General features: G+C 38.0%; 1 protein-coding gene across 4 annotated transcripts; it reads right to left on the bottom strand.

Annotated features, from left to right (window-relative positions):
• Nucleotides 1-847: 847 nt before the first annotated feature.
• Nucleotides 848-11,652, bottom strand: LOC132623658 (paired amphipathic helix protein Sin3-like 2). Of its 4 annotated transcripts, none has more exons than XM_060338443.1 (24): nucleotides 11,426-11,652; nucleotides 11,250-11,328; nucleotides 10,050-10,277; nucleotides 9,741-9,924; nucleotides 9,548-9,646; nucleotides 9,292-9,465; nucleotides 8,918-9,203; nucleotides 8,336-8,472; nucleotides 7,950-8,025; nucleotides 7,840-7,869; nucleotides 7,518-7,708; nucleotides 7,261-7,415; nucleotides 6,767-6,894; nucleotides 6,403-6,657; nucleotides 4,801-5,379; nucleotides 4,570-4,652; nucleotides 3,888-4,484; nucleotides 3,665-3,762; nucleotides 3,448-3,586; nucleotides 3,203-3,355; nucleotides 2,926-3,089; nucleotides 1,992-2,115; nucleotides 1,502-1,682; nucleotides 848-1,311 (listed from the first exon to the last, which is right to left on the bottom strand). In XM_060338443.1, exons 2-23 carry the CDS (start codon nucleotides 11,321-11,323, stop codon nucleotides 1,545-1,547), a joined length of 4,092 nt encoding a protein of 1,363 aa, XP_060194426.1. In that variant the 5' UTR covers nucleotides 11,324-11,328; nucleotides 11,426-11,652; the 3' UTR covers nucleotides 848-1,311; nucleotides 1,502-1,544. The 4 variants fall into 4 exon arrangements, with proteins under 4 accessions (XP_060194426.1, XP_060194427.1, XP_060194429.1 ...); XM_060338444.1 differs by having other exon boundaries at nucleotides 1,992-2,103; XM_060338446.1 differs by having other exon boundaries at nucleotides 7,518-7,690.
• Nucleotides 11,653-11,874: the final 222 nt, after the last annotated feature.

Here is an 11,874-nt window from a genome sequence, read left to right as displayed (position 1 = left end):
GAGTGATCCACATTATACAAAATTATTTGTATAACGTGGATCAGTCCACGTTATACCATTAAATAATTTATTTTTTTTTTTTTTTGTTGTGATTTCTGACAATGAAGAAAAAATTTAGGGTATAACGTGGAGGAGTCCACGTTATACCCCTTTTGATTTATACCGTGTATTTTTATGCTCTTTAAGCTCCAGATTCGTAGTGTCATAAATATACTTAAAACTGGAGAAAAAATATCCAGAGGCTGTGTAGAATCATGTCAAAAACCACATTGACAAGCTTTTTTAGGAACCTATTCAACCAAGAAAAGATTTAATCAATATGATTGATGATTTACTTATTACAAATGAGAAGCATTCTTTGTGGTTTGCTTCCCGGTTGTTATCTGAATTCATGTGATGGTACAGCAAGTAGACCAATTTTTAATTGTTTTTTCTATGGCATCACTTATAACATTGAATAGCGACTTCAAAAATTGAGTTTCTTCACTGCAATACCAAGACTATCAGCCCACCATTAGAAGATCCTCGTAATATATCAATCAATATAACCCATCAGCCATTGGAGCACATGCATCTTCATATTGTTGGACTCATCAACTCCAGAATGGGGACTGAAGGAAAACTAGTTTGTATTCCCACCACGAAATGAAACACATGTACTTCTCTTTTTCATTTGAGACATTAGGAATTCAGAACTCACTAACCCGACTAATCCACATTTGCACAGGGAAACCTACTAAGAAGAGAGTAAAAAGCTCCCTACCAAGAGGTTCGCCAGTCCCTGAGCCCGAATCTTCACCTCTGGTTAGGATGAAAAAACACACACTTCAATATATAACTAGACAAATACATAAATGAATGATTAAACTAAACACCTTGCCAAGAAGGGAACAAATCTCACTTATGTTTAGCATAGTTCAGGAATTGGAATATGTATTATGTACAAGATTAGGGACTAAAACCCACTGAAATATCTAATATAAGCCTTTCCACTATACCACTTTCACCTAGTTCACTTCACAGGGGACGCTTGAACAGACTGCTGCTGAGGAGAAGCACTCTAGGCTTCTTTGCGCTCCCATGGAAGCGATACAATTCAATAAACACAACTCTACAATTAACAATTTAACATCACGAGGGAAACCCATATTTACAAGAAAACGGCTTGATTGCCATTGACCAGTATAATACAATTAACGAGAACATCCACGACTCGATCCTTGCTCCGAGGGTGAAGTCAATTCGAGAGAATTCCGCCACCGAGTGCAACCAGTTGGGTCAAGTAAGTTGTACCAAAGAAACCAAGACTATCTGAAGTACACAGAAATAAGTAGGGAATAAGAGTGAGAAAGCATTCTTTTCTCCCACCTTTTTTTTTTTTGGAGATCAATGAGTGAGACAAGTTCTTTGAAATAGCAACAAATACTGATGTGAATTTAAAGCAAGTACGCCGAATAGACCTTGATATATATACTGATTTGGCTAGATAGCTGATGCATACCTTGATTGCAACATATTTACCAAAACAAGGAGGTCACTCATCATCATAATGAGGACGTCAAAACACGTTGAAAGCGTTCTACTCTCGCCTGGCCATGACATGATAATCTGCTAGCAGAAATGTTTCTTCTTTTCCTTCCAAGACGGTAAAAGAAATCCTCTGTGTCCAGTACATAAGAAATCTGCAAAGCTTTATCTTATCAGTGGAATACTTATCCTAATATTGTTTTTATCTTTAGCTGAGAACTGATACATCACCAAACCAAAGATAGAGAGCAAAAAGAGCTTGAGAAGTGCATCTGACACTTGCAGTAACATCCTATGATTCATAGGATTTGGACAAAACACAGGCACTAACTTTCTCATTTACAACCAATGCCACATAAGGTAAAAAGTACATATTTTCGAGATTTGCAAAAACCCACTTTAACATATCACCAAGTTGTAACATTTGCAATTTCAGCAGGTGACGTCACTAGAAATTCATGTACCTTTGATGAATTCGAAGCCATCTTACATTCCAAACCATTTACGAGTATAATATTTTCCATCACCATGCACAGGGCAGAAGGTACGTCATGGTCGGTGCGCTTTCTCTTGTTTCTGCTCACAGATCTCACAAAAAGGAATTTAAATTAGACATGGAAACCATTGAATGCTTATTCTATTTTTTTGATACATAAATCGAAATATTTCCTTGACAAATTTCCACCAAGAAAGTGCTGAAAGTACAAAAGGAAGGTGGGGAGATGAGGTGGCTTCTCCTCTCTTTAACAGTGAACAGAACTTAAAAATTCCACCAGGATGTCTAAAATTCTGCAAGCATTTGAACTTTACAAAGGGCAAGGATGAATTATCATTCCTCAAAACACCTAAAATTTCTCTCTCCATAGAATCTCAAGGCAAAGGCAGGTGTGCTCCCCTGCCTCCCCTCGCAAGTAAAACTTTCCTAGGGCAGTCAAGCAAGGCTATCCAGTAAGCACCAAAAAGCAACATGATCTTCACCTCTGTCGACAGTCTGTCCATATCTGACATATACTAGAGTGGAACAGTAGCTTCTGCTTTAATTAACCTACAGTGACTGTATATGCAAGGAGTCAAAATTTTCTACTTTTTAAGGTGGGTCTAACACAAATGAAACTCTAACCTTTTCAATAAATTTGAAGATTCAGAACACAAAACCAAGTTCCACGTTTAATTGTACAAAAGCTGATGAAATATATGTAATTTGTTTTAGAGCAACAAATCCAGACCAACAAGAGCAGAATATAAAAATGGAACAAAAACACAAGGTTGGACGGACATCAACTCATACAACCCATGACCTCCCTACTCCCACTCTTCAAACCAAGAAGAATGTCTGTATTTTTGGTTGAGCTCTTGATACAAGCTGCATTCCAAACTTTTGGATAGGAATCAAATTACCTCTTTAGCATAACTGCGGACGACTCTTTCTTCCCATGTTCAACAGAAAGATAATCATTATGCAGATAACCAGCAAAACTGGGGTCTATATAAACTGCAACAACTTCAGACTTCTCGCTTCCATCATCCATCAACTGGATGGACAGACGAGTCGGGGAAGATGTCTGCAAGAATCATCACATAATAACACAGCACTTTTATGTACTTGAACACGGTACCCAAAAGGAAAAGGAGAGGGGTGCAAAGACAAAAACAGACAAAGTAGTGAGGGACCTACACAATTAAACCGGTAAATGTTCTCCTCATGGAGGAGGACATGAGCATTTTCGTAATAAACTGAATCAACATACTTCTCAGGTTTCCGCGATTTTTCATATTCGTATAACTGAAGCAGCTTGCCGTCCAGCTCGTCACTTGAAACAGTTTGAAGCTTAAGTAGAAACAAATAAATAAACCAAAATTGTGGTCAAGATCAAGAACCACCAAGCCATAGCATACCAGATTACGTTTAAACAAAAATACCTGCTTAACCAGTTTATATATCAGTTTGTCCATAGTAAATAGCACATACGACTGATTCCCGATGATTGATCTGCATTCATCCTCAAACTTTGCATTATCTGCAGATCCATCTAGCAAACTATGCAGTGCACTCATGAATCTGCACACAAACATCCACTGTTGTTAAAAAAAACAAGCAGACCGACCTTCTGATCTATCCAAAAAACTTGCAATCCACCTGGCATAGGGATCAGAGCCAGTATCCTTTCCAGTTCTCCACTTTGATTCAGATGATGTTGCATTCCACTTTGCAGATAATAACCTTGCATACAAAATCTGGAAAAATAAAGGGGAAAATAAGGAAAACAGCTTACACCTCTGTAGGTTCAGACAAGAAACAGGGCGGGCTTAAAGGAAGTTGACATCTAGCGGTACCACAATTTAAAAGTAAACCTCCTTACCTGATGAAGCCTATAAAGCACGTAGAAATCGTCATTTCCATAAAAGACCTGCAGGTCGCTCTTGACACCCCCAAATTGAGGTGAAGCCACATGTTTAGCAAGAGGCTTCGAAGTAAGCAAAAACCGTTCAGACATTTGACACACAGTGCCATCACCTCCAACAAAGTTTGCTTCACTCGTGCCCTCAGCCTCACCTTCACTCTCAACTTTACCATTAAGCTCATCATGCTCTCCATCATCTTCTTCCTCATGCTCCTCCCGAGAGCACTCATCAGCAGCGGACTCACTACCTGAAACATCTTCTCCTGTCTCAGAAACATTTTCACTATCTTCATCATCAGCATCTGCATCGTTATCGCCAGCAGCATCCTGACGACCAACAACTTCAGCACCCCCAGATTGATATTGCATACTTCTATTACGGGAGGCACCATCTCGAAAACCAAAAATGTCCTCTTCAAAGTCCCCATTAGGCGACAGCTCACCTTCTTCCTTCTCATGTTTGGAGGGATCAACTGAATCAGCATTATACCCATTGATTCTAGAACCTTCAGCAAACCCGCCATTTACCAAGGGAAGTGATCTTGAAGTGTCACACTGTCAAAAAAAGAATCCACATTTACCTTTGAGTAATCATGATCATCAGCAGAAACCAAACTTAACATAGTTATGAGCTTCACACCTCGGAAGTTGGTATGTTATCAGTATTAGACTTGGCTCCTTGGCCATCCTCAGCAGTGCCATTACTAGGTCGTGTACTGCGCCCTGGATAAACAAAATCGGTTTGGTAAATAAAGGAGCTTGGTCAAAACTACACAGCACCAACAGTAAGTCCAACAAATTCAGCATGACCTAGACAGTGAAGAAACATCCATGAATCACCACAAATCAGACATAGTCCGAATACATATACCTGAAGTACTTTCCAATCTTGCACAAACATTATCTGCTCCGAGGGCAGTAGCTGCATCAGAACTAATTAAGTGTTCACCAGCTGCCGCTAATCCATCTTCCTTGGGGTGAGCATCTGTATTTGTGAAGCTTGTCCTGGAAGAATTTACTCGTTGAGGAGAGGAATTAGCATCTCCATTGCAGACAACTTTCGATTGCTTAGACTTAGTAGTGGTAGCATCTGCACGAGGACTTCCATCACTTTCGCCAATGCTAGTTCCATTGTTCTTCAAACCAAGATGCTTCGACAAGACATCATCGTCAGTAGTCTCAGAGCCATGAAGACGATAAGTAACACCAAAGATTGGCTCAAGAAAGGTGGTCCATAACCTCAGTACTTTATTTAATTGCTCCTCTGTGGAACAAACCTCTTCGCAAGAATACTTGATAAGTTTGTACAGGTCTTCATGAATTTCAGGATCAGCAAATTCAAAATCAAGATGAGGACTTATTGGATGTCTACTACCAGCAGCAATAGCAAGAATCATGTCATCTTCTTTCTGCTTTTTATCCTTAATTTCTTTGATCTCCGCCAGTAAGGCTGTCAAATCAGAATCATGAAAACTATAAGGAACAACTATAGGAAACATCTAACTGAAATTATCAATGTTGATACACTAAACAGTCATGTGATACCTAGGCTTTACATTACTGATCTCACAGTCAAATACTCAGAACTGTGTAGCAGTAGCACAAAATAAATAGAAAAAAAACAGATAGAAAGGAAGCTAGAATAACTAGGACCAGAGAACAGGAGAAACTGCTTAAAAAGTGTGGCAAGCGCACTAGATAACAAGCAGTCTATATTTCCGAAATACCGGCAAGAACATATATGTAGCGTGTATCAAGTAACCAGAATGCTAGTAGTATTAAGAAGCGCAGAAAAGAACATACACGAAGGTGCAACTGGAGAGGCTAGCATGTATTAAGGGAGTGAATCTCCAATTAAGATGTGAAGAAAGCTAGACTGTAACTCGAAAAGGAACAAGAGAAAGTACTATAACATGATATGATTCACTAACTATAATGACAGTCTCCGAGAGAAAGTATCAACATTTCCATCAAATCAACAATGTTGCTAATGATGATATAAAGTAACGTCGCTGGTGAATTTAGAAGAGGATGATTGCAACGTCAACAAGTTACCAACATGTTGTTCGAAGACATCTAATAAAACGACTTGAGAAATAAAACAGGTTTTACAAGTCACACTAAAAACCTAAAGCAGCAGATTCTCTGCATGGACGAAAGTAGTATGTTCAGGCTGCATCTATTACAAAATAGAAAAGAAACAATTTAATTTAACAGTGTGAAGGAGAGAAGGAATCGATGGCTTGTCCTGAAGGTGTAAGAATTGAAAAGAATGGAAAGATATGGAACAGACAGAACAAATGAATAATGGAAGGCACACAAACATTATGGTGCAGTAATATAAGCCTGGTAGAAATAGCATCCGTTAGCTCCATATGACCATGAAAAATGAAGGTCGAGAATCAAAACAACTGTGAGAAAATCCACAGCAAAATCCATGACCATCACATACAAACTAAACACCGGAACTTACATTTTGTGCTAAGGTCCTTTGAATCTTGTTGCTTGAAATAGAAACTTCGGTGGTCAAGCGACTTGTAATGGTTCTTAGCATAAATTTCAGCCCAAACTTTGTTGAAGTCTGAGCGACATTTCGTCCACTCCTCCTGTTTCTGCTTCAAGCGGGTTAACACAACAGGCAGCGCAAGAGACGGGTTTCTCCGCAAAATGTCCATCACATCCAGTCCGTGGTCACCATAGATACGTTCAATGCACCTTAAGTTCAATGCTACATAAAGGAGAACTTCATGCATCAGCAAGCTACAAATCTACATTTCTTTTATGTTAATGAACTGTAAGAAAGAGACAGCATCTTGATGATATCAGAAAAGCCAAACCTGTGAAGTGGTCTTCAATACGGGCGGGACCATCCACACCAACTGAATTATCATTAAGGGAATTCAACAACTCTTCTGCACGCTTAGTGGTTGAACTCACTGACTCCAAAAGCATGTCTAGCTCAAACCTGATGTTAACAGAATGCAACCAACCATCATTGATGAAATCATGAAATACAGAAGAAAACCACTAAAGGAAAGCCTTAAGAAGATATAATAAAGAAGCTTTTACGAGTCAACAAGCTATTTCAAGAACCATATACATTTGATAATTCTTATTTGTCATGATAATTGAGACCATAGGAGTGATGAGCTTGTAGAAGTGAAGGAAAGGCCAGATTACCTGCAATCTTCTTAACTGATTGATTCCTTTGGATTTATTTTGTTTTCTAATACTCATCATTCCCAAGTTATTCTCTTTCTCTTTCTTTTCTCATTTTCTTTGGTTTGCAATGGGTTAGGGTTAACCGGTTAACACTTGTTAGAAAACCTACCTATCATCTTCGCATCGAAACAGGCTTTCTTCATACTGGTTTCTACGCATGTGCTTGAATGAGTAGTCCTCACTTCCTGAGGTCACAGATACCCAGTGATCATTCAATACTTGAGCCCCAAGCTCTGACCTTTGGCTCGCTGTAGGTATCGGATACTGCCGCACATTTAACAAGTTCAAGTCAGTATATGGTTCAGAATGGACAGAGATTCCTCTACATAAGAGCTTATCAGAAAAAAAGATAGAACGATTTCTTACATCTTCAGGAAGAAGTCGATAACTGGGTGTGCAGCTCTGACAGTTTGAAAGGTCAAGCTCTTGAATGGACTTTCCCCAGTATTTCTCCTTGTACCGGTCCTTTTCTTTACCATCAATTTCACGCTTCTGTTCTTTGTCTTTCTCCTCCTCCTTCACTGACTTTGATGTATGCCCTTCATTCCACAAAGATTCTGTTATTAACAGAACACTTCATCAGACTACAGTGGTAAGCAACAGGCACCCAAAGAAGATAAAAAGACGTGATTTTCTCCTCTCTTTTTCTTTTTTTGGTTGTTAAGTGTAAAGCATTGTCGCTACTTACTTTTGCTCATAACACCTGCGAGAAATCCATCTGCAAAGTAGGTATCATTCAGAGAGGAATACCACAGATGTAACATTACAATTATACAAACTTAAAAGTACCAGAATTACCAATTCGTTCACAGCGCTCCAAAAATTCATTGAACCCCTCCATAAGATCAGGGAATTTTCCTAGTAAATCAGCAACCTGAAAATACCGTTTCGTACCAATTTGTGATGCTTAAATGACAATATACAAGCAAATTGTCTGGTATATTGATAAGAAACATTGTAGTGTCATTCAATCCTGTGGAAACCATTATTTCCACCTCAAGGAGAGGGATAAAGTGGTCAAACCCCTGACTGGATAACTCCGAACCAATTTGTATTATTAACATTGCTAGTGCCTAATCAATGTCCATAATATGATATATCACAATTTTGAATGTCTTCTATCTGTTAAAAAAACACAGAAGGAACACCATAATAAAGGAATAAAAGGTACAAGCTAGACATACCAAACTTTGTAACTCCTTTCTTGTAATTATTTCTGTACTATAAATATGGAGGCACTTTAAGAATGCCTGGTAATCAGTTGGACTGCGTAGTCTCTCCTTTACTCTTTCACAGAAAGTGAACTCTTGGCTATAAATATCTGGCACAATTAAGCAAATCATAATTAAAGGTCAATCATCAAATCTAGTGACAGTAAGTGGGATACAAAAATCATAGATTAAAAACTCCAAAATGAAACAACAAAGTGGAAGTGGCACGATAGGAACACTTTACCAGAATAAAGGAGCACTCAATTTCTTGCTACCAAACGACCAAGTAATAGCAAAAATGACAGAATCTTTTTAAAGGATCGCCCTTTCAAATTTTTATCATAAGATGGAAATTTTGTGATTAAAGATGAACTAACAAAAATCAAAACTTCAAACTCAAATAGAAACCTAAGATAAATGAAAATCATACAGCAGAACAAACTATACTGAGGGGTCATAAACTTAAAGAAGAATTGGAGAAAATGCTAACAGAACAAATCATAACAAAACCATTAGCCTCCTTATGTAACAATAGAATGCTAACCATGCACTCACTTTTCACACCATCTTTATCATCGTAAGTGCCTCCAAATTCTTCAACCTTCCGACCAGATTTCCTTTTATCAGCAATGCGGTGCATGCCTAAATCTCCATTATTCTCATTATCAGGTTCTCTGTAATCCTGATCGCGACTTCTGCGGTCCCTGTTCTCTTTTTCAGCACGCCTCTTTTGCTCTTTATGCAACTTCACCATTGTTTTATCATCATCCATCTCAGGGCGCTCAACACTAGGATCACGTTCTGCATGAGAACTGATAATCCTATCCCGGCGGAAACGTTGCTAGAACAAAGAATTCGCAGACTCATCAATATGGTAGTGGAACAACTAGCACTGAGAAACTAGAATAAGATAAAAAATTATAGAATACTTTGTCCATGTGTGGTTGCCGAAGCAAGGGAATAGCAGAGCTCCTCTCATCATAACGATTGAAGGAAGGGCGGCCAAACGACGTTTGTGTTGCTGATGCAGTACCTGAAGTATCTGGCAAGAATCTCGTGAACTCATCCAGCAAATCTGGGTGGTCTTCGAAAAGAGCTGCAACCTACACATATACAGAGTACTGAATACGCTAAAATTATAAGATTTCCCTATCATATTTATGCATCAAATATGAAGTGTTGTACCTCCTGGTACACCTCAGTGATGCCCTTGTGTTCCTTCCTATACATGTTCAAAATGTCGAGGAAAGACTTGTACACATGATCATCATTTTGGAAACGTTTCTGCAGGAATCAGAACCCATATATTATTAGCGGATCTCCTAATGAATAAAAGGACTTTATCATCACTACAATTTAAAAGCACCAAAACCATTACCTTTATTTTGTTCACAAAGCTGATTGCTTCTTCAAACTCAACTGTTTTCTTTTGAGGAGCCTGCTCTTCATCAGTGAGGGTTATCTCAAAGCCCTTGGGCAAGAAAGTATTGAAGCCAAGGATCAAATTTGGATGGCCTTTAAACAAGTCTTTGACTCTTGCTATGACACCCGCAGTGTCAATTCTGCGATGAAAAATCAACATAATTATGCAAAAGTCCTCCATGAATCATCAGTTTGGAGATTACCTTTTTTCTTTTTTGGAAAAAAAAAAAAAAGAAAAGGAAAGACTGAAGGACAGACAGCAAACCTTTGAGCCTTAAAGTCTTTCATAACATCAAGGAACAAGTCATATTTCTCCCTTTGGTCTTGAAACATGTCCTTAACTTCCTTCAAATAAGATAATGCATCATTAGTTGTCAACTTTTGGGTACTAACACTGGCACCAGCACCCCCTTCACCGGTGCCGCCGCCGCCGCCTCCGCTGCCACTGCCTCCTCCACCAGCGCCACTTCCAGGAAGCTGTGATTGGCCGTATCTTCATTGGGAGAAAAAGAAGAAATTATACATAAAATCAAACCAAAAATAGCCACCAAATTTATTGCTATAAACCATAAAATTGACAAATTTCCTCCCACCATATACTTTTAATATTAATAGGACTAAATATATATCTCACCCACTCTTAATGCCTTGGTTACTGTAGACCCAAAAGTCATAGTTTTAAATTCTCCACTCAAGATTGTCAACAACTCAACAAAACAAAAGCAAACAAATACTGGTTTTGTTTCAAGTTTTCCTTTGCCCGAGAACGAATTTCTTATGGTAAATCCACGGGCATCCACCCAAAACCCCCCAGTGCAGGAGCCAAAAGTGACCCTTTTCCACTTAAGCCCCTTGATGATTCGAACCCGTAAAGGACCCTTTTTACTAACCCCTCGCTCCCTCAGCAACCCGTAGTTCCATTTCTGGGAATCAAACCGGGTCTCCTTAACAGATTGATGTTGAAACAGTCTGTTAAAGGAGAAATATTTTTAAAGAAAACAAATTTGATATGGTAAACCCAACCCAAACCCCCATTCCAGGAGCCAAGATTCGAACCCGTAAAGGACCCTTTTTACTAACCAACCCCTCCCTTAGCAACCCATAGTTCCTTAACTAGATTGTTGTTGAAAAAGTCTGCTAATACTTAGATAACCTTATGAAAAAGATAGCAAATTAAATCCACCAAAACAAAATCAGCATGCATAAAGATCAAAACTTTATTCAAATATCCACTGAGGGTTACAAGAAAACAAATATATTACCTAAAATAAGTCTTTAGGGCATCTAACAACTTCTGATCAAAGAAATATTACACACATGGGAACTAAAAGTGCCTAATTTACTTAAAACTAGCAAATTAAGAACCTCAAAAAACTACCATAATAGATTTTTTTTTTTTGTTTTTTACATGAAAACAACCTGATTTAAACCTATAACACCAAAAAAAAAAAGATTAAGAGCTTACGATTCTCCACGCGAAGAACCAAATGGGCGTTTAAATTGAGGATTAGCACAAACATCATCCCTGAATCGCTTCATAGCATCTGTAAAAACAAACAGTAACTAAAGCTTATAAATAACACTTCAAAATTCAAAACCAAAAAAAAAAAAATTACTAATCTCAGTTTCTAGAAAACTCACCTGTTTTTCCTCAGATTTTCTGAGGAAATTCTTTGCAGATCTAACCACTGGTTTGAAGAAAATAACAACAGTTTGGATCAAAAATTAAATAATTGTTATTCTATATAATTTTCGCCTTTTCTAACACACAACACAAGGTTTGAGAAACAAAGAGGGTAGTGAAAATGTATTAACGTGAGAGAGAAAATGTATGTGTGTAGTATTATCTTGTAACATAACTTAAGTTTTTTATATAACACGATACTTACATTATTATATATTGTGTCCTAAATTTGATTTTAGGGAAAAAGGCTTTTCGGTTTTCAAATTTCTTGCCCTATTTTTGGGCTGTATTGCATTTTTGCTTTTATTTGGGCTCAAAGTCCGCAACACATGTGGTCATTTGCACTTTTGGCCTTATTTTGTGCTGCTCTTTAATTTTTGTTCCTCATAGCAAACAACTTTTTCAT

This window comes from Lycium barbarum, chromosome 12 (assembly GCF_019175385.1).
Source record: "Lycium barbarum isolate Lr01 chromosome 12, ASM1917538v2, whole genome shotgun sequence".
In the NCBI taxonomy this organism is placed as follows: domain Eukaryota; kingdom Viridiplantae; phylum Streptophyta; class Magnoliopsida; order Solanales; family Solanaceae; genus Lycium; species Lycium barbarum.
This window is presented reverse-complemented; position numbering and strand designations above follow the sequence as displayed.

Excerpts from the sequence above, each read along its gene's own strand:
- LOC132623658 (XM_060338443.1), bottom strand. The coding sequence starts at position 11,323 with ATGAAGCGATTCAGGGATGATGTTTGTGCTAATCCTCAATTTAAACGC. Across the intron at positions 9,647-9,740 it reads GCTTTGTGAACAAAATAAAG|AAACGTTTCCAAAATGATGA; the intron begins GTAATGGTTTTG and ends TGATTCCTGCAG. Across the intron at positions 9,204-9,291 it reads GGCAACCACACATGGACAAA|CAACGTTTCCGCCGGGATAG; the intron begins GTATTCTATAAT and ends TCTTTGTTCTAG.